A 21808-nucleotide genomic window follows, 5' to 3' on the forward strand; every position below is an offset into this window, starting at 1 on the left:
TGGTGCATGCCTGTAGTCTCAGCTACTCAGGAGACTGAGGCAGGAGGATTCATTGAGCCCAGGAAGTCAAGGTTGCAGTGAGCTATGACCATGCCACCATACTCCAGCCTGGGTGACAGAGTGAGACCCTGTTTCAAAATAAATAAATAAATATTTAAAAAATAAAATAAAATGGGTCTGGCGAGACTGCTTATCCCAAGTAGTTGTCAGAATGCCTTTCAAGGTAGGCTGCCTTGTTGGAGAGGCCAGTGTGCTACCAAGCAAGTTACAAGAGGATCTGAAATGAGGCAGACTGGACTTGAATGAACCCTGTTCTGCCACTTTCTGGCTTTGAGACCTTAGGCAGTTAGGACCTCTCTGACCCTCAGTTACCTCTTGCATAAAATGGGAATAATTATGCCTGCCTTGCAGGCTTGCTGGGAAGATAAAATGATGTAAGAAATGTAAGTTCTCTGGCACACAGTAACTTTGATTTGTGTTATTCTAATCTATGGCCTCACAGACATGGTAAGATCCCAAGCCATTAATATATATAGTAAAAGTCAAAACAACAACAAAAGGGCAAGAGGAGAAAGTGATTCCTGAAATGTTTTCCTAGGAGAGCCACTGCAATTGATCTCAAAGTGTAGCTTGAGCTCCCCAGCCCCCAGGGCAAAGAGGGAAACCAGTGGCTCTCCTAGTTTTCATGGTGGAGGCAGACCTGCTGCTAGTAAGGAGAATTCAGCTTTTCCTGGTCCAGGTTTCAGGGAGGAAGAGATAACAGGAATCTGTGTACTTGGAACACCAGCAGTACCTTCATTCATTCATTCAGCAAAGAGATTCACCCTCTACCCTCTTTTACACAAATGATGACCTCTTGTACCGGCTGTCCTGAACCTTGTCTGTGTAGCTTAGAGACTCTTCTCTGTATGTATAGATCTGTCTGATCTGAGTATGTACTATACATATTATTCCATGGCATGGATATACTGGAACTTATTTACCCATTCCTTTTTTGCTCAACATTTAGCTTGTTTTCTAATGTCTTGTTGCCACAAACAGTGCTGTAGTCAATGTCCTCATACACAAGACTTTGGGCACACTGATACGTATTTTAGACATGAGTTACACACCAACCCAGTACTGTGAGCTTGTCATCAGTGCCTCACCAAGTCTCCTTCCCTCGTCTCTGGTGCAGATTATGGACGAAGAACTCTGTTTCGAGAAGCTGAAGAAGGCTTAAGACGCGGTTCACGGACAGCCCCCAGTAAAGTCCAGCGCCGAGGATGGCACCAGGTCTGGAGATTGTGGCCCCAGCCCATGCTTTAGAATACAGAGTGTGGGTGGCTGTGGGAACAGAAATGCAATCAGAGCATTTAAAACCCCCATGGGCCAGGCGCAGTGGCTCTTTTATGCAATCCCAGCATTTTGGGAGGGTGAGGTGGGAGGATCACTTTGAGCCCAGGAGTTCGAGACCAGCTTGGGCAACAAAGCGAGACCTCATCTCTATTAAAAATAAAAATAAAAAATTCGCCAGGTGTGGTAGCATATACCTCTAGTCCCAGCTGCTCAGGAGGCTGAGGTGCGAGGATTGCATGAGCCTAGAAGTTTAAGGCTGCGGTGAGCTACAGTCGCACCACTGCACTCCAGCCTGGGCAACAGAGAAAGAGCCTGTCAAAACAAAACAAAACAAACAAACAAACAAAAAAAAAACACCCTATGGGGAGTAGGTGGGTCTAGCCAGGCACAGTCGTGTTCCCTTTCTGCATGTGGAACTGACCTCTGGAGAGACCTCTCCGCTGCATGGCCCTCCCCTTTGGATGTGGCCACTCCAGCCCCACAGGGGGGTGTAGAAAAGGTCAGACTCACAGTCCCATCATGATGACTCATTCATTCAGCTCTTTTTTTTTTTTTTTTTTTTTTTTTTTTTATTAAGTATCCCCTATGTGCCAGGCACAGTCCTGGATGCCAGGGATACAGTGGGTGCATATGACAAAGCCCCTGCCCCATATAACCGAGATGCCATTTTGGGTTGCAGCTGGTGTGCTGGTGTCAGGAGCTTGCATTTCGGAACATCTACCTCAGTGACCAGGCATAGGCTCAGCTCCCATGTAACTTGTCTCCTTTGCCCTCCCAGCAGAACTGTAGAGTACGTTCCAACATCGTCCCTCTTTATAAGGAGCTGAAGAGATGGAGGTTCAGAAAAGTTCAGTGAGTTTTCCAAGGTCAACAGCTAAGAAGTGGCAGAATCAAGAGTCAATCTTAGATCCTTTGCCCCAAATTCTGTGTTCTTGCTCATATAGTTCTTGATATTTTACCTCGTAGTCACTCACACCTTACTGGGGACCAGCAGGTCCCAGCCCCGTCAAATGAAGCATGACGAGGTACACAAACTTGGAAAGGAAAGCTTTATTTCTCAAAAAGGGTGGCAGCCTCCCTCCCGGGTGGCCATTCCGGCAGGCTAGGAAACACAGCCTCAGGCCAGAAGCCAGAAACCTGCACTTTGAAGTTCAGAGGGATAAGACAGGGATTTATGCTGAATAGGTGGCCCAATATACATATTCAGTAAGCTGTAGGAGGAGTTATGAATATTTATAAACAGAGACATATGCACATGTGCAGTTGAGCTTCATGCCTCTCCATGGATCCATCGTCAAAAAATGGCGGCATTAGCAGGATCTGAGAGTGGAGGTTTTGGCCTTCTGTCAAAAGGCGAATCAGGAGACACGGAGACCCTCATTGTGCATCCTCCATAGAGGGGTCAGAACCACTCCATGGTCAGTGGTCTCTTACCAGGAAGAAATGCTGGTCAGTTGTGTAGTAACCACAGAAGGGAGGGGCAGCAGGCAGGCTGTTGGTTGCTATCAGTGGTGGAGTCTTTGAAAAGGGCTTGTTTCTTTCTTTCTTTTTTTTTTGTTTGAGACAGAGTCTCACTCTGTCACCCTGGGTGGAGTGCAGTGGTATGATCTTGGCTCACTGCAACCTCCACCTCCCGGTTTCAAGCGATTTTCCTGCTTCAACCTCCCAAGTAGCTGGGATTACAGGTGCCTGCCACCACACTCACCTAATTTTGTATTTTTAATAGAGATGGGGTTTCACCATGTTGGCCAAACTGGTCTCAAACTCCTGACCTCAGGTGATCTGCCTGCCTCAGCCTCCCAAAGTGCTGGCATTACAGGCGTAAACCACCGCACCCAGCCGGAAAGGGCTGGTTTGTTTTTAACCCTTAGAAAAGAAAACCTCCTGGCGGGTAATGAGGGAGGGGATATAATGAGGCATGTCTGACCTCCCATCCTATCATGGCTGGGAACTCAGTTTTAAGGTTTCTCTGGGGTCCCCTTGGCCAAGAAGGGGTTCATTCAGTTGGCTGGGATCTTGAGATTTTATTTCTCAGCCCCGACTGTGCATTTAAATGGCCTAGGGAGGTTTTAAAATATAGATGCTCAGGCCCCACCCCCGGAGATTCTGACTTGCTGAGGCTTAAGCAGTGTTATTTTTTAAATTACTGTAATTTTTTCTCTTTACAATTTATTTATTTTTTTACTATATTTTTATTTTTTATATAAAATAAAATAAAATTTAAATATATTATTTATTTTTATATATTTTTTATTTATTTTTATTCACTATATTACCCAGGCTTGAACTTTTGGCCTCAAGTGATCCTCCTGCCCCGGCCTCCCAAAGTGCTGAGATTTCAGGCATGAGCCACCACGCCAGGCCTGTTGTTATTTTTTTAACTTTGTGTTCACCAAGATTGGGAACTACTACCACATACCATTTCACACTGTACTAAATGTATGGGACTATAGTTAAATGCTTTCACATACCCTTTGTCAGCCCACCCACAATAACCCTATAGGTCAGAAAATGTCCTCATTGTGCTACTGAAGAAATCAAGACCAAGAGAGGTAAAGTGACTTTCTCAGAGTCGCATAGCTACTAAGGAGGAAGGCAGACTGGAAGTTGAACTCTGGGCCTGTGCTTACAAACCCAGTGGTCTTTCTGCCTCCCCACAGGGGCATCTTCAAGTCATTGATTAATTGGGGAAGGGTGTCCCTGCCAGATCTCAGTGCTGAGGAGCAAGGCCTGGAGGACACACAGCCTGGAGGCCTCCTTTTGTCCCCTGCAATGAATATTAATTTGTTGCTAATGAGGCCTTTCTCCACTTCTCACTTAAGACAGTTCTTCTAGTCGTTTTGAGAGCCTTCTATTATCAGGAGCCATATTTGTGTCTTAGACTGTGGCTTAAGAGCTGGCCCTAGAGTCTGTGCAATTTAAAAAACTTGGCCTAAGATTAATTAGCATCCTCCTCAGTCTCTCCTTGTGGTCCCACACTTCACAGGGCCTAATCATAGCTAATTTCCTGATTTCCTGATGCCTCGAGGGCTGTAATTGTCCTTCTACACTGTAGCAGTCAGGGGTCAGTCAGTGCCTAACAACAGAGACCACTCAGGCTATTTTAAGCAGAAACAAATGCAGTGCAGGGAGTCGGGTGCTTACAAAGTCCTTGGGCTAGCATGAGGAGTGGACTCTGGGCTGGGCTTCTAGGAATGGTGCCTCAAAAGCATGACCACTTAGCCTGGGCCCGCCAGGAGAGCAGCTGCCTAGGACACCCTTGGGAAGGCAGGGGATCAGCATCAGGAAGGTGTCACCTTAGCTGCAATCCAGGAATCAGGGAGTTACTGCCCCAGCTGTTGGCCTCAGAGTGACCCCATGCCTGCTAGGACAACGCTATGAAGACCCTGCCCCGCAGTGTGGCTAGCCAGCCAGGAACATTGTGGTAGAGCTCTATGCCACCAGGACTGTGCTTAGCATTGAAACAGCCAACATCCATCCCCCTCCTCTCCTCACCTCACTTCTGCTTTCCCTGGCTCGTGTGATGCCATCTGATTGGCTGAACCTAAAGCACACCCAGAACCCAAGCCAAAATTTAACCATAATAGGTACATTGCACGATACTGGCAAGCCTATACACGTAGACACCGGGTTTCAGCAGAGAGAGATGTTTAATTGTAGGGCCGCCAAATGAGATGGGAGGAAACCTCAAATCTGTCTCCTGGAGGAGTTTGGGGCCAGTGTTTTTAAGGGTTTCGGTGTGGGCTGATGTGTGGAGATCATTGATTGGTGGAAGAGTGCAGGGTGAAGTCACGGGACAGGGAGATGAAGAAACTGTGTTCTCACACAGATCCCGTTCTTCTGTGGGGGCCTTCAAACTGGCTAGCATCAATTGTTTTGCTGGAATTTAAGATCTGGAAAACATCTTAAGCAATTCTTAAACAAAAGCTTTAATGATTCTACAGTCAGAAATCTATATGGAATAATGGGAATGCTAATGGTCAGTATCCAGTGAATTTCAGTTACAAGGAAGTGGGTCAAAGTGCAGTGATTAATGCTGAATTATAGCTATATTCTGTGAGAATTCTTGTTAACCCTGTGAGGACAGCTTCAGCAAGGGAGTCTGGGAAATGCAGTATTTGGCTTTCTGGCCTCTCCCCCACAGAAAGGCTCCCCAGGAGGAGTGTGGGATGGGTACCGAGTGCCAGCCTCCTCCAGTCCAAAGCATGGACTCTGCTCCACACGCCCAGGCCTTTGGGGACCACCCTTAAAAATAGAGACAAACCAGGGAGCATTCAGAAGTGGTGAATGAACTACAACATGTGTCATGAATGAAATCATCTGTTAATGTAACAGACAGGCATTGGCACCCAGCAGGGCCCAGGCACTGTGCAAGGCTCTAGGGTTCAAAAAATCCAGGAAGGCTCAGTTCCTGCCTTTGAAGCTTGGGCTGTGCAAACATGGGACTGCTTAACTAGGCGGAGGGTGTGACACCTGACTTCAAACACACGGAGGGCGGGCCTGTGGGGTCCAGAAGTTAACCACTTGAAGCCTGTGGGTCAAACTTGCCCCCAGATAATGGTTGTTAGACTCACAAAGTTTTAAAAAGACTTTTAGAAGCTTGCCAACATTTCAATTCACCAGATTTTATATTAAAAATATATCTAGCCAGGCACGATGGCTCATGCCTGTAATCCTAGCACTTTAGGAGGCCGAGGAAGGAGGATCACCTGAGCTCAGGAGTTCAAGACCATCCCAGGCAACATAGCAAGTCCCATCTCTACTAAAAATAAAAAAATTAGCCAGGCATAGTAGCGCACACTTCTAGTCCCAGCTACTGAGGAGGCTGAGACAGTTAGGATCGCTCGAGGCCAGAAGTTCAAGGGTGCAATGAGCCATGACCGCACGACTGCACTCCAGCCTGGGGGACAGAGCAAGACCCTATCTCAAAATCAAAAATCTAGATTTCTTCTTCCCTGGAAAAAATGGAAAAGTCTGGCCCCCACGCTGGGCCATCCTCCTCCCCACTAGGCAGCCAGCAGCAGGAGCCGTGTCCAGCAGCTTTTCTTTGGACAGGACACGAGCCTTCCTGTTTGCCAAAGTCCCCACCACTCCCCAGAGCTTCAGTGGTGAGGCTGAGTGGTAGCTGTGGTTTATTATCAGATTTAGGCTGTGGTTTCTCTTATCTTGTGTTTCCATTTCCCACCTGGCTCTTTGGGGCATTTGAATTTGTGGCCCCCGGAGAATGGAAGGAATAGGCATTAGACTGCTCACTGGCTATGTGCCCTGGAGCTGGCTGTGTAACCTCAGTGAGCTGTGTGTCTTGGAGCTGGCCGTGTAACCTCCGTGAGCTATGTGTCTTGGAGCTGGCTGAGTAACCTCTCTGAGCTGTGTGCCCCGGAACTGGCTATGTAACCTCAGTGAGCTGTGTGTCTTGGAGCTGGCCGTGTAACCTCCGTGAGCTATGTGTCTTGGAGCTGGCTGAGTAACCTCTCTGAGCTGTGTGCCCCGGAGCTGGCTGAGTAACCTCTCTGAGCTGTGTGCCCCAGAGCTGGCTGAGTAACCTCTCTGAGCTGTGTGCCCCGGAGCTGGCTGTGTAGCCTCTGTGAGCTGTGTGCCCTGGAGCTGGCTGTGTAACCTCTCTGAGCTGTGTGCCCCGGAGCTGGCCAGGTAACCTCTCTAAGCTATGTGCGCCAGATCTGGCCATGTGACTTCTGTGAGCTGTGTGCTCTGGAGCTGGCCATGTAACCAGTCTGAGCTTCGATTTCATCATCAGTGAAACCTCCCGGGGCTGCTGGAGTGGAGCGTGTGCAGCGTGCATTACAGGTGGTCCATCAGCAGGGGATGCCTGCTGCTTCAGGTGGGAACAGGTGACAGACATGTCCAGAGGAATGGCTAAGAGCACAGACCCTGGAACCTTCCAGCAGCCCCAGTGCAAAGTCTTGGCTCCACCTCCTGCCAGCTGCACAGTGGCTAAGATGCTTAACCCCTTGGTGCCTGCTCTCTCATTTGTCATGTGGGGTTGGTAATGGTAATTAATGAGGGCAATTAATGAGGATCAGATGGGCCCATGTTTGGAGAGAGGCTGAAGCAGTGCCTGGCACAGGAGAAATAGTCAGTGAATGGTACTGACTGTTGTTGTTTTAATCAGTGGCGGGGCAGATGGGGAGGGCAGCTGGGCCTGGAGGCCTCAGGGCCCTTCACTCTAGTATGTTCCTTTGCTCACTCATACTTTACTTCATTCATTCTGTGCTCATGTATTGAGCACATACTCAGTTTTGGCACTTACAGCTGCCGGGTTCCGAGCAGTGAGGCCAGCCCTGACTTCCTGGAGCTCGTATTGATGGGGAGCAGGTGGGGAGGTTGGGAAGGCAAAGGACCAAAGGCAAGCAAGTGAGTCGGGAGACAGTGCTACGAAGGAAGGACAGAGGACAGCAGCCTGAAAGAGAAGGTGTCAGGGAAGCGTTTTTTCAGTGAGGGTGTGCAGCACAGCCTCCCAAGGGACCCCATCGCAGCCAGGGCCTGAGAGTTACCTGGAGCCAGCCCCGGAAAGATCTGTGGCTGGGAGAGTGTTTCAGGTGAGGGGACAGTGAAGGCAGTGGGCACTGGGCACAGGCTAAAAGAAGGCGGGGTGATCAGGACAGGCTGGCAGAAAGAGTGGAGATGAGGGTGTCAGGGTTGCAGGTAGGAAGAACCAGCCATGCGGGGCCTAGAAGACCACAGGAGGAAGTTTGGATTTCAATCTAAATGTGAGGAATTTCCAAGAGGGTTGAAACAGTAGAGCGCCATGTTTGGGTTCATGTTTTGGGTTCATGTGTGCAGAAAGGACCGCCCACGGGGGCAAGGGGCTACAGGAGGAGCAGGAAGCCTTTGAAGCAGGGCTCCCTCTCTCTCCACCAACCTTCCCCAGCCCCCGTCCTTGCACCTCTGTTCCCTGTCCCTGAGCTGCCGCCAACTCATAGCTTCAGTGTTCCCCTGATCCATTGTGCCTTCTCCACGTGTGGTTTTGCACTCCCTCCATATTTGTTAGTTGAAAGTTTCCAAGACAGAGACAGTCTGAATCTCTCAGGTCATCTCTTTCTCAGGGCATGGCTTGGGCTGCTCCTGCTTAGCCTGGACGAGGCACCCCCTCCTACCTCAGTCGGCTATGACTGGAGCCCCTCAGACACCAGGTCATTTGATGTAAACCCTGCCTGCTGTGGCCGCATGAGCAGGAACCATGAGTCCTGTAGCTTCTTGTCAAGAAGGCTGGAGGCAGAACAGTGAATAGGCTGGGCATGCCAGCTATACTATTATTACCGTCATGAGGAAGACGGGCTGGATTGGTTTGCTCTGGCTCCAAGAAGTGGAGTTAAGTCCAAAGTTTCTCCATGGTAGACAGTCCATGGAGACAGAGTCTTGGGTCCACGGCATGGAGAGGAAGACAGTCTTTCTATCCTAACCCTTTTGGATGGGCTCCTGCCATGCTTAGAGGTAGCCGAGGGTAGGCAGAGTGGTCAAGGCAGCCAAGTCCCCAGTGGCCAGTGGCCAGTTCTCAAAAGCTACTCCACCAAGAGAGGGACCACTGTCCCCTCCCAGTCTTGGGGTTTCTCTTGTAGGGCGGTGCCAACCGGGAGAGCAGCAGGGCCACACGGTCGCCTTGTGTATTCACGTCGGTCATCTGGGGACACCGTGGTGGGATGCAGTGGTCCCAGTGCACAGTGAGCGCCTGCAGTCGCAGCTTTATTCACAGTCCGCACAGCCCCCTTGCCTCCCCATTCACCCTCTAAACTCTCCTCCTGGCTTCCTGGCTGTCTTGCTGGATTTTTTTTTTCTTTTTCTTCTTCTTCTTCTTCTTTTTTTTTTTTTTTTTTAGACAGGTTCTTGCTATATAGCCCACACTGGTCTTGAACTCCCAGGCTCATGCGATCCACCCACCTTGACCTCCCAAAGTGCTGGGATTACAAGCGTGAACCACTGCACCCAGCCCTGAAACTCTCTTGAATCACACACCCTGTTTCTACTGACCAAGCCCAATCCATTCACTGCCTCCAGGAGAACAGGTTTCTCTTCTTATGATCTCTTATGAACAACAGTAAGAAAGCACATTGGGGTAGAGCTGCCCTGACAGGAGGGGCTGCGTCAGGTGTACTGGCCTCCAGATCCTTTGGTCAGAAGGTTACCGAGTCATCCCAACGCTGCCTGCTGGCTAAGACGCTGATGACCTCCACCTGTAAAAACGCTTCCCGAACCCCTCCGATTCCTGGGGGTTTGGGGAAGATCATGGTGATGGCTGTGTTGGGCTCCCGAGCTGCCGCCTTCCCTGTGGAATGGGCTGGTGGTGATATATGGCCTCTTGTTCATACTGTCCTTTTCCCCCCACCACTTCTGGGCCTTAGATCTTTCTGCTGCTATCTGTGGATTAAGATTTATGGCTTCCTCAGCCTTGTAATACTTGGGTGGACAGCAGCCTAATCAACAGAGCCGTCGTTTACCAAAATGCTGTCAGATTTGATGAACGTCATCGGCTCTTAGCATTAAATTGCTAGTGAAGGGATTGGCCTTCCAGCAATTTACTGTGGGGTGGGCTTTCCTTAAAGGTCTCTAAAGCAAGTTTATTGCAATTGTTAAAGCAGAGGCTTTGCTCTCACTCAGCCACCATATCCCGTGTCCTGTTGTGGCCTGTGCAGCTTCAGCACCTTCAGAAAATCTCACAAGTGAAAATGGGAAGTGTTGGGGGCCCTGTCTCTTGTTATCTTCCTTCTGAGTTCTGAAACCCCTGCAGTGAGGACAACAAATGAAACAAGCCATAAAGCATTGGCCTTTCCAGTGACCTTGCACAACACAGACTGTCAGAGTGGGGAGCGCTGCTATTTCTAACAGATCAGACAAACCGGGGATGAACACATCAAGTCAGCCAGACCTTCCCACCCTAGACCTGCCTTTGTCAGTGTTTTAGAGCTCTCCTACCTCTAGAGGGAGCCATTTGCATACTGCACAACCTGCACAACCATGTGGGGCAGCCCCCAGCCTTGCTCTTTTTTTCTACTTGACAATAAGCTTTAATGCACACCTTTTAGAACACTTTGCGAAGAGGGATGGCAGATATGAACAAGTAACTCTGGGCATGAACTGGGCTGAGTGTGGGCCGGGTATGAAATAAGCTGGCCTTGGGCTGGCAAAAAGGAACGTGGATTTTGGAGTGTCAGGGCTTTTAAATCCTCCTCCTGCATATGAGTGATACTGCGAGGGTCTACCCAGGTCTGGGTGCTGCAAGTAGGCAGGAAAAGAGCAGCCGCTTCGAAACACCCACTCAGGTACAGCAGCGTGCCAAGCGGGGAGCCAGCCAGGTGCACAGTCATCATCCCTTGCAAGGGCGTGGAGGTGGGAGGCAGGGAGCCATGCACGGCCTGGGGGGCTGGGTTGGAACCTGCCAGCCCAGGCTGCTCACTGGAGGTGAGCCTTCCGTGTGGGCAGGGCTGCTTTCAATCTCCTCCCAGTGGTGGCAGAGGAGCCTCCCTGGGGCTGGGGGCGGGAGAGCAGGCCAGATGGAGGGACTATTTATTCCCCTCTCCAGCACCCACTCAGCATTAGAAACTCTTTCTGGACCACATTAATTTTGTCACATGTTGCTTCATAAACACATTCTCCCATTATGTGTGCTGTGTGACCTCCTTGAGGGCAGGGCATTGGTTTTAAAACATTTTTTTTTTTCTTTTTTGTATCTTCCTGTGTTTTTAAAACCTTGTATGCAGTCGGTGCTCAGTAAGAGCTTGCTGATTCAGTGCCTTAATGCCGACTGCAAACCTGGGTCCTGACACCTCCGCGAGGTGAGCAGTGGTGCTAAAGGGAAGATGGGAAAACCGTAGAAGAGAAAGAGGCCAAGCGCGGTGGCTCACGCCTGTAATCCCACTTAGTACTCTTAGACCACACTTAGAGTACTTTCGGCGACCGAGGCGGGTGGATCACCTGAGGTCAGGAGTTCGATACCAGCCTGGCCAACGTGGTGAAACCCTGTCTCTACTAAAAATACAAAAAAATCAGCCGGACGTGGTGGTGAATGTCTGTAATCCCAGCTACTCGGGAGGCTGAGGCAGGATAATTGCCTAAACCCGGGAGGCAGAGGTTGCAGTGAGCTGAGATAGCGCCATTGCACTCCAGCCTGGGCAACAGAGTGAGACTCTGTCTCAAAAAAAAGAAGAGAGAGAGGCCAGGGCTTTCCTTGAACATTAGAGCTCTCTTTCATGCTTTCAATTCAAATCCAAGGCTAGCAGAGTTGTTCATCCCGATTCTTGTTATCTAGGGTCCAGGAGCTCAAACGATGTAATGGCCTATTCTTCATCTCTCAACTCCCCTGTGCCCCATGTGGTAGCAAGACAGGCCACCAGCAGCTGCCCACTTAGGTTCCGCCGCTCTGCTACCACATCTCTTCCACGCCCCAGAACCAGTCACCCAATCACTGGGGGCCAGGGGAATCGCATACTCTGATTGGCTAGACCTGGGTCACGTGCTCATCCACCCCTGGGGAGGACTCAGTGCCATGTGAACCTCTTGGGGCCCGGGCAGGAAGTGGGGAGCAAGACACCATCTCAAAAAGCAAAAATAGGGTGCTTTTACCAAACACAGGGGAGTGTGTGCTGGACAGGCAGAAACAACGGCTTCCACAACAAAGCCCCGTCAATCTCCTGATATGCTATTGGAAATTGAATGTGCGTGCGTATAAATTACCTGGGATCTTGCTCAGATTCACATTCTGATTCCCAGGGCAAAGGAGGAGCCTGGAATTCTGCATTTCTCACAAATTCCCAGGAGATAACCAGTGCTGCTGGTCGGTGGACCACACTTAGAGTAGCAGGGTCCTAGTCCAGGCCCCCTTTCTCTGGACAAAGGACTAGAAACCCATGGGGAGGCCAGGCAACACCCCAGGCCCTGGCCAGTGCTGGTGAGTCAGGCAGCTATTCAGGCCTGGGCCCCGTGCCCCGTGGTCCCTTCTCCTTGCCCCCACTCAAGCCATCTCTTCCCCAGCTGGAAGGCCTCCTAGTATTTGGATGTTAATTGAGTAGTTTCTGGGGAGGAGGGAGGAGCGTTCTGGGAGGTATGGTGGAAAATTCAAATCAATGATGAACTTCAAAGCCTTTACAGCTTCATCTCAGTCGAGGCAGGAAGACCTCCAGGAATCTCCGGGCCTGGAAACGGTCGGTGTTGGTTATATGTTCGGGTAGTGCTTTCCTTCCACGGGCCCTAGCGCCGAGGCTAACGCATGTGCTAAGAGCGAGTTGATGGGGCCTGGGAGGAAGCTGCGCCATATGTGGAGCTGGAGCCCAGGGCAACATGGGACAGATGGTCAAGCCGAGGAGCGGAGAAAGTGGAAACAGCAGGGGCCACTGGGAGTCCGGAGGGGCATCTGCAAGCAACCTGTCTTCTATAGGAAGGCGGGGTCGTGCTGCCCCCCGCCTCCTCCCTGTTCTCCCAGGGAGAATCCCTAGCTGCTTTTCTTCAGCTCTTTCCACCATTTCTCTAAGATCTTTTCTTCAAATGGTCTGTAACTCAGCCCCTGCCTCCTTTTTTGTGTTAGATATGCTCGGGAAATTCCTCCTCTTTTTTTTTTTTTCTTTTTCTTTTGTGTGTGTGTGTGTTTTTTTTTTTTTTTTTTTTTTTTTTAGATCTCGCTCTGTTGCCCAGGCTGGAATGAAGTGGTGTGATCTCGGCTCACCGCACCCTCTGCCTCCTGGGTTCAAGCGATTCTGCTGCCTCAGCCTCCTGAGTAGCTGGGATTACAGATGTGTGCCACCATGTCAGCTAACTTTTTGCATTTTTAGTGGAGACAGGGTTTCGCCATGCTGGCCAGGCTGGTCTCAAACTCCCGGGGCCTCAGGTAGCCTGCCTGCCTCGGCTTCCCAAAGTTCTGGGATTACAGGTGTGAGCCACCGCACCCAGCCAGGGAAATTCTCCAATGCCAGTCCAAAGGCCACTGTAGCCCAGGCTGGACACACTGTTTCTTAATTTTTTTTTTTTTTTATTTTTTAGAGACAAAGTCTCACCATGTTGCCCAGGCTGCTCTCAAAATCCTGTCCTCAAACAATCCTTCCGCCTCAGCCTTCCAAAGAGCTGAGATTAGAGGTGTGAGCCACCACACCCAGCCCAGGTAGGGCACATTTATTCTTCAACATGCCTGCTGGGGGCAGTACAACATGGTGATTTAGAACAAGGGTTCATCCACAACTATAGCCCTTGGGCCAAATCTAGCCTCAGCCCATATTTGTAAATAAAGTGTTATTGGAACACAGCCATGCCCATTTCTTTAGTCACTGCCCGTGGCTGCTTTTGAGCTGCAGTAGGATTGCTGAGTATCCTAACAGAGACCATATAGCTTGCAAAGTCTAAAATACTCTCTGGCCCCTTATAGGAAGTATCGGCCCATCTTTGGTTTAGTGTCAGGTCTGTGATTAGGCTGTGCAACTTCCTCGCTGTGGCCTACACCCTTGTGACTCAGTTTCCTCCTTGGGTTGCTTTGAGAACTAAATGAGCAGCCAGGCGCTGTGGCTCACGCCTGTAATCCCAACACTTTGGGAGGCCAAGGCGGGTGGATCACCTGAGGTCAGGAGTTTGAGACCAGCCTGTCCAACTTGGCAAAACCCTGTCTCTACTAAAAATACAAAAATTATCTGGGCCCAGTGGCGGGCATCTGTAATCCCAGCTACTCAGGAGGCTGAGGCAGGAGAATTGCTTGAACCCAGGAGGCAGACGTTGCAGTGAGTCAAGATTGCCCCGCTGCACTCCAGGCTGGGTAACAGTTAGAGTGAGACTGTCTCAAAAAAAAAAAAAAGAAACTAAATGAGTGAATGCACCTGAGTGCTTGGAGTGGCACCCAGTGACATGGCACATAGTGTGAAAGCATTGATGGGGGAGCGGGGCATTGTGAACTTGGATCTGAAAGGAGTTCTGTCTAAACTACTAGAATCCGGTAGGTCAGTAAGACTCTGACATCATTTTCTTCATCATCTAGATAATCCTTAGGTTTACTAAACCTGCAGGGGATTGAATATTACAGGGGGCGAAGGATTCTAACTCCAGGGCTTCAAGGGAAATGCATGTCCTAATTACCACCAACACCACCCCCCATTTTTCTTCTTTTTTATTTTTATTTTTTTGCTGCTTCTAGGACAGTTCTAGGAAATTGCTTTTTCTAGGGCCAATTTCTCCCTAGTCCATCTTCCAGAGACATAATCTTTTTTTTTTTTTTTTTTTTTTTTACAGAGTTTCACTCTGTTGCCCAGGCTGGAGTGCAGTAGCAAGATCTTGGCTCACAGCAACCTCCACCTGCCAGGCTCAAGCGATTCTCCTGCCTCAGGCTCCCAAGTACCAGGGACTATAGGCACATACCACCACACCTGGCTAATTTTTGTATTTTTGGTAGATACAGGGTTTCACCATGTTGGCCAGGCTGGTCTCGAACTCCTAACCTCAAGTCATCTGCCCGCCTCAGCCTCCCAAAGTGCTGGGATTACAGGTGTGAACCACTGTACCCGGCCAAAGACATAATCTTGATCATGCTTTCCCCAGCCCCTCCTAACTCCAGAGCCTTCTATGATAACAGCCCTAGTGGGCATCTGGCTGGGTGCCACCCCCATTCACAGGCTCCCACAGAGGGCTTCTCTTTCAATTTCCCCCTGCGTCATTTTTCTTTTAGTCACTTATCCTTCTCTGAGCCCTTCTTTGCGCACTTTTTCTTTAGAGACAGGATCTCGCTTTGTCACCCAGGCTGTAGCATAGTGATGTGATCATAGCTCACTGCAGCCTCGAACTCCTGGGCTCAAGTGATCCTCTTGCCTTGGCCTCCCAAGTAGTTGGGACTACAGGCACGTATCACCACACCCGGCTAATTTATCTATTTATTTTTTTAGCGATGGGGTCTCACTATATTGCCCAGACTGGTTTCAAACTCCAGGACTCAAGCAGTCCTCCCATCTCAGCCTCCCAAAGTGCTGGGATTACAGGCATGAGTCACCTTGCCCAGCCCCATTACCCTTGAGTACCCCTTATGTGAGTCTTAGAGTTCATGCACATACTCTGTATCCTGTTCTATCTTTCAGCAATAGGGCCAGGACAGGGTGAAGTAAGTAAGGCACCTGGAGCGGAATATTAAAGGAGGCCTCATGCTCAGATTTGTGCATGGGCGGGTCGGTGCCTGAGAGTGAGACCCCCTTCAATATCACACCCTGAGCACCTTGCTTCCCTCAAGCCAGCCCCGGCCCTGCTTACTGAGTCCAACACAATCAGCTTTACCTCCAGCCTTAGAGCAGGTGGCAGTTTCTCTGGTTCACTACCAAAGGACATGGTTGGCTGGCTTTTGGGGGCTATGCCAAATGAAACATACACCTGAGAGGCAGTCTGGTGACCTGTGCAGAGTTGATGCCATGTAAATAGGTGCAGCCCTGAGGTGCTGTGTGCCAAAGCGCCAGCCGAGGGCTCACCTGCGTCGTTGCGTGTCATCCTTGTGGCAGCCCTCTAATGAAGATTCACGAGTGCCGTCTTAACAGATTTGGAAACCGGTGCTCAGGGAGGCTAGGTGACTTGCTGAAGGTCACACAGGGAGTAAGCATCAGAGTTCCAGGAATTGCGTAGCCTGCCTGAGTCTAGAACCCAGGCCCTTCACCACACAGGAGCCACAGTAACAGAAACACAAAAGTAACAAGTGGCCAGCGTGGGTTAGCAAGTGGGATGGAGTTGAGCTGCTTGCCACAGAAACTAGAATGCTGCAGCTTAGAGACCACAGCTGCTGTTTTCCTCACTTGTGAACAATGCATTTGGAGGCAGGCTGGTGGCATGGGTGGGTGATGCCACCAGGAAGCCAGCTCCTCTGTTGCACTGGGCCTTCTTTGGTGTGTGGCTTTCTTCCTCATTCTCACGAGATGACTGCTGTGTTCCCAAACATCCCATCCACATTCCAGTCAGGAAGAAGGGTAGAAGGGTAAAGGGCAGAAGTCCTGTCTGCACTGAGTCTCTACTGATTACCAGGAAGACAGAGTTTTCTCTGAAGCTCTGCCTTGTAGACTTCTAACCACTAGCATTGCCACACCTGGAACTCATGGTCATCCCTAGCTGCAAAGGCCCCCAGCAATGTGACCATCTTAGTGGGGCACAGGGCCACCTCAGTAGAGTCAGGCAGCCGACAGATACTGGGTAGGCAGAGAGCATTGTCTCCAAAGCTAGTTAGGGTTTGGATGCATGGAACAGATTTGGGAGGATGGCATTCGGATTGGGAGAACAGCGTGAGCAGAGGCACAAAGGTGGGAGAGTTTAGGGTACAAGGGAGGGCCAAGACTGTCACAAATACCTTTATCATCTTCACACTGGTTTAAGCAAAAAAGGAGAATGTTTCAGTGGGGCTTGCTTCAGGTGCAGCTGGATCCAGGGGTTCTAAAACCCATCAGGATTCTGCTTCAGCCTTTCAGCTCTCTTTGCTCTTTGTTAGGGATAGGATGGTCCCCAGCAGCTCCTGATAGACGTCCCTCTAGCTTCACATCCCGCAGGAAGAGAGCACCTCTTTCCCATGGCTCTAACAGGAATCCAGGGCTGTTCTCATTGCTGCCTTAGGTCTGTTTCTATCCCTGAACTGGCTGGCCATAGTGTGTTGTGAGGGTGGAATGGGCAGATTGGCCCAGGCCTGCCTCAAATCCCCACCGTGGGGCCACCTGTGGACTGAGAGTTGGGAGGAAATTGGGTCCCAGAGGAAAACAAGGGAGGTGTTTCCCGAAGGACACAGCCTGGAAGCTGGACTGATGGAGCTGCAGATCCAAAAGCCCCAGAAGCCCTTTTGTTTGGCCTAATTATCAGGTGTGTGGTTGTCTGTGCAGCAACCAGGGCAGGAAGGTGGGCTGTGGCCACATTGTAGGGAACCTTGCATGCCAGGTATATCAGTTAAAGTACAGGTTTGGCTGCTCCAGCAGGGAGACACAAATACCAGTGGCTTGAACAGCATGAAAGCTGTTGTCTCTGACACAACACTGCTTAGATGGGAGCAGTCGCCCTGCTCCATGCGGTCACCGAGGAACCCCTGTTACTCTGACCATCCTCCAGATGTTGCTTTCCTTCCCCCAGCACCAGTCAGCTCACTCCTACCTCCCCATTGCAGCTGGCAGGAGAAGCTGCAGGGCCTGGGGAGGCTGGTCCCTGCCCTTTAAGGAGACACCTGGAAGATGCAATTCACATCCCTCCCTCCCACCCACAGCTCATGAGTCAGAATGTGTTCACGCGGTTCCTCTTAGCTGCAGGGGAGGCTGGGACTCCATATGCACATCTGGAACTCCAAGCAATAGAAGAACGGGAAAGTGGACGTTGGAGGGGATTCTGTAATCGGGCACACCGATCACACAATGAGTTTCCTTCCCAAAGAACGATCCAAGGAATACTAGAAAAAAGAGAGGCCCCAGTCCGAAGTGTCCGCAGTCCAGAAAGTTTGGGAAATGTCCCATGCTGTGTTTCATTTTAGGATATCTGCAGTGTGCGTGTGTAGGCCAGGGTTTCCCAAACAAGTCTAATCACAAAGCCCCCCCCTTTCTTTTATTTGAAGACAGGGTGTCACATTGTCATCCAGGCTAGAGTGCAGTAGTGCGATCTTGGCTCACTGCAGCCTCGAACTGCTGGGCTCAAGCGATCCTCCCACCTCAGCCTCTGGAGTAGCTAGGACTACAGGCACACACCACCAACCTGGCTAATTTTTTTTTTTTTTTTTTGAAATGGAGTTTTGCTCTTGTTGCCCAGGCTGGAGTGCAATGGCATGATCTCGGCTCACTGCAACCTCTGCCTCCCGGGTTCAAGCGATTCTCCTGCCTCAGCCTCCTGAGTAGCTGGGATTACAGGCAAGCGCCACCACACCCGACTAATTCTGTATTTTTAGTAGAGACGGGGTTTCTCCATCTTGGTCAGGTTAGTCTCAAACTCCTGACCTCAGGTGATCCGCCCACATCAGCCATCCAAAGTGCTGGGATTACGGGTGTGAGGCACCAGGCCCTGCCACCTGGTTAATTTTTTAATTTTTTGTAGAGATGGGAGTCTCACTATGTTGCCTAGGCTGGGCTCCAACTCTTGGCCTCAAGTGATCCTCCTGCCTCGGCCTTCCAAAATCCTGAGATTACAGGCATGAGCTACCATGCCTTGACCACAAAGCCCTTTTTGAGAAGTTTAACACCTACTAAAAGTCTCCTGATAAAGAATTTCCAACTGGCTGGGCGTAGTGGCTCATGCTTGTAATCTCAGCAGTTGGGGAGGCCGAGGTAAGCAGATCACTTAAGGCCAAGAGTTCAACACCAGCCTGGCCAACGTGGCAAAACCCCGTCTCTACTAAAAATACAAAAATTCGCCGCGTGGTGGCCGTTGTCTGTCATTCCACCTACTCAGGAGGCTGAGGCAGGAGAATTGCTTGAACCTGGGGGGTAGAGGTTGCAGAACCAAGACTGCACCATTGCACTCCAGCTTGCACAACAGAGTGAGAAGTAAAAAACCAAAAAACAAAACAAACCAAAAAAAAAACCAGAATTTCCAACCAAAAAGTTATTTTAAAAAATTCTCCTACACGTTCTTTGGATAGCAGGAAGCAGTAGACTGTTGAGCGAGGTGGCATGGCCATCCAGTGCTGGCCTGGATGAGAAGGAGGTCTGTGGCCCATGCCCATCGTGACACCACTGCTGTTGTGTGCAGGCACACCACCCTTGGTATCTAAGCCCGTAGATCCTGGCTGCACCTCTCCAGCGCCAGTCCTTGCACCGCAGAGGAATAGACCTCATTCCACCTTATCTGAGACGGTCTGTATTTTTGTACAGAAATCTGTGCAGATCAGAACAGAAGCTGGCCCGCGGCTCCACATCGAACCTCCTGTGGACTATTCTGATGATTTTGAGCTGTGTGGGGATGTGACTGTCCAGGCAAACAACACTTCTGAGGATCGTCCGCAGGTAGGGATGACCTTGGCCTTGCGCTCGGGGCACCTGAAGGACGGTGAGGCTCAGTGCTGCAGTGGCCTCTCGGGGCACTTTCTGACGTTTATTTATTCTGTCCTTCACTCGCCACTGTGTTCCTTCACTCTTGCGTTCCTTTCACACAGTTCGATGAGCAGACCTTGGGCTAGAGGTCAGCATTCAGAGGCACCCAGTGACCAGGGGTCGGTGAGGCCAGGGTCTGACCTCTAAGGGTCACCAGCACATAGTCCCTGTACAGCGAGAGAATGCAGAGGTTGGGGTAGAGCATGGTGCAGACAGAGGAGGGAGAGGATCCCGGAAGGCTTCCTAGAGGGAGTGACTTTTGTCTTGGGTCCTAAAAGCTGGGTAAGAGTTTGAGGGGCAAGTTGGTGAGGGCAGACAGGAATTGCTGATGCTCAGCCTGTCCACACGTGTATACATGCACCTGATGAATGTTTCAAATACCACCCCCAGGGCAGCAGGAGCCACAGGTTTAAAAGCCTAGAGGCCTACACAGCTTTAGCTTGGAGTCCATGTCGGTTTAGCAGCTTACAAGGTTGACAACAGGACATTTTACTCCCCTTCCTCAGATTGCCATTTCATTCCTGAAATCCTTTGAACTGCAAAAGTATATCCCAGTCCTTCCTTCCACAAGCATTTGTTAAGCACCTCTCACTGACCATCAGGCTCTGTCCTAGGCACCAGAGATTCAGAAATGAACAAAACTGAAGAGGTGCCTATACTTTTTTATTTTTGTATTATTTTTTTAAAGACGGAATTGTGCTCTGTCATCCAGGCTGGAGCGCACTGGTATGATCATAGCTCACTGCAGCCTTGAACTCCTGGGCTCAAGCCATCCTCTTACCCCAGCTTCCTGAGTAGCTGGCATTACAGGCATGGGCCGCACCCAGTGAGGTGCCTGTTTTTAAGCAACTTATGTTCCAAAGGGGAGACAGACAATGAAGAAAAAAGCGAGAAATAAATGATGAGATCCTTTCAGGTATCAATAAGTTCTCTGAAGAAAACAGAAGAGAAAGATGGGACAGCAAGATGCTGTGGGAGAGAAGGCAGTGTTAGCCAGGAGAGAGAGAGAAGGAAGGCCTCTTTCCAGGATGACATTTCAGTTGAAGCCTGATGGATTAGGAGTGACCTGGGGCCAGGTGCTGTGGCTCACGCCTGTAATCCCAGCACTTTGGGAGGCCAAGGTGGGCAGATCACCTGAGGTCAGGAGTTCAAGACCAGCCTGGCCAACATGTTGAAACCCCATCTCTACTTGTAATACAAAAATTAGCTGGGCGTGGTGGTATGTGCCTATAATCCCAGCTGCTTGGGAGGCTGAGACAGGAGAATCACTTGGACCCGGGAGGCGGGGGTTGCAGTGAGCCAAGACTGCGCCACTGCATTTCAGCCTGGGCGATAGAGTGAAACTGTGTCAAAAAAAAAAAAGGAGTGTCTCAGCAAGGACCAATGAGAAAGGCATTCCAGATAGAGGAAGCAGCAAGTACAATAGCTTGAGGTCAGGCTTGTTCAAGGAGCAGGATGCGGGCACAGTGTGAACGAGGGGGATAAAGAACAAAGGAAGATTAGGTGCACTGGGGCAGAACAGACCTGGGCCAGGGTGGAAGTAGGAGTGGATTGTTGGGGTTTACTCCAAGGGCATTATTTTTATAAATAGCATGAGTAGATCATCTCCATAGTTATGTAGAAGCAAAATTATCCAGAGGTGGTAGGTCAAAGTCAAGTTGCTAAGCCAGACCCTGCCCTGTTTGCCAGAGCGGCGTTTGTTCAACTCTGGGTCCCAGCTGCAGATTCAGTGACGTCACCACAAAGGCAGAGTCTTGCTTCTGCGTGTCACTTTTATGAAGTGAGAAGCACTCTTACAGGAGATGGGAATGCTGTCCAGGAAATGTTCCTCTGATTTTGGTTGCATGCTTGCGCTTCCTTATTTGCTGATAAAGGAAAGACAGATAAAGAGCAAGGATCACTTCGTTTCACATCCTGGTTGCAAAAAACCCCAGTATGTTGGAAATTTTTGTTTCCCTGAAACAGAACATAAAAGTCCTTTTCTATGGAACGATCCAACGACTTTGTTTCTCTGCCCAGTCCATTAAAGTGGGGTTAAACAGTAGGCAAAATTGTGGACTTTATTACCTTTAAAACTCAAATCCCAAACAACACAGACAATTTGCTTTTGAACCAAACCGCCCCCTGCTCAGGATCAGTCTGTGCAAAACAGCCATCAATTTCTCTTAATTGGGAGGCTGGTTTTTAGCCAAGCACAGTCTGTTACAGTCCCAGCCCCAGATGTGTGTGTGCCCTTCAAACAAGAGGCCGTGGTAGTTTGCCTTTGGTCAAGCATTGGGCACCTCTCATTAAATTAACATACAGCCCTTCCTTTGCGAGCTCCCAAGCTCCCTACAACGTGAGGCAGCAGCATTAAGTCCCATTAGCATCCTTTTGTGCACGTGCTCCGCATAGGCATTCCTGCTGCTCCGCCAGCACTTAATTTTCTCCACTCTGAGTGCTTGATTATATTTCTCTCTCTTCTTTTTCCC

General features: G+C 50.0%; 1 protein-coding gene across 9 annotated transcripts in view; it reads left to right on the plus strand.

Moving 5' to 3' along the window:
* The window catches only part of KATNIP (katanin interacting protein), a 233399-nt gene that overhangs the window by 81115 nt on the left and 130476 nt on the right, over positions 1-21808 (plus strand). For all 9 annotated transcript variants that reach the window (XM_015125838.3, XM_015125837.3, XM_077985648.1 and 6 more), the window contains 2 exons: positions 1178-1275; positions 19119-19250. In XM_015125838.3, the coding sequence (XP_014981324.3) occupies positions 1178-1275; positions 19119-19250 (230 nt within the window). The remainder of the gene's footprint in view (positions 1-1177; positions 1276-19118; positions 19251-21808) is intronic.

This window comes from Macaca mulatta, chromosome 20, assembly GCF_049350105.2.
Source record: "Macaca mulatta isolate MMU2019108-1 chromosome 20, T2T-MMU8v2.0, whole genome shotgun sequence".
Classification (NCBI taxonomy): Eukaryota; Metazoa; Chordata; class Mammalia; order Primates; family Cercopithecidae; genus Macaca; species Macaca mulatta.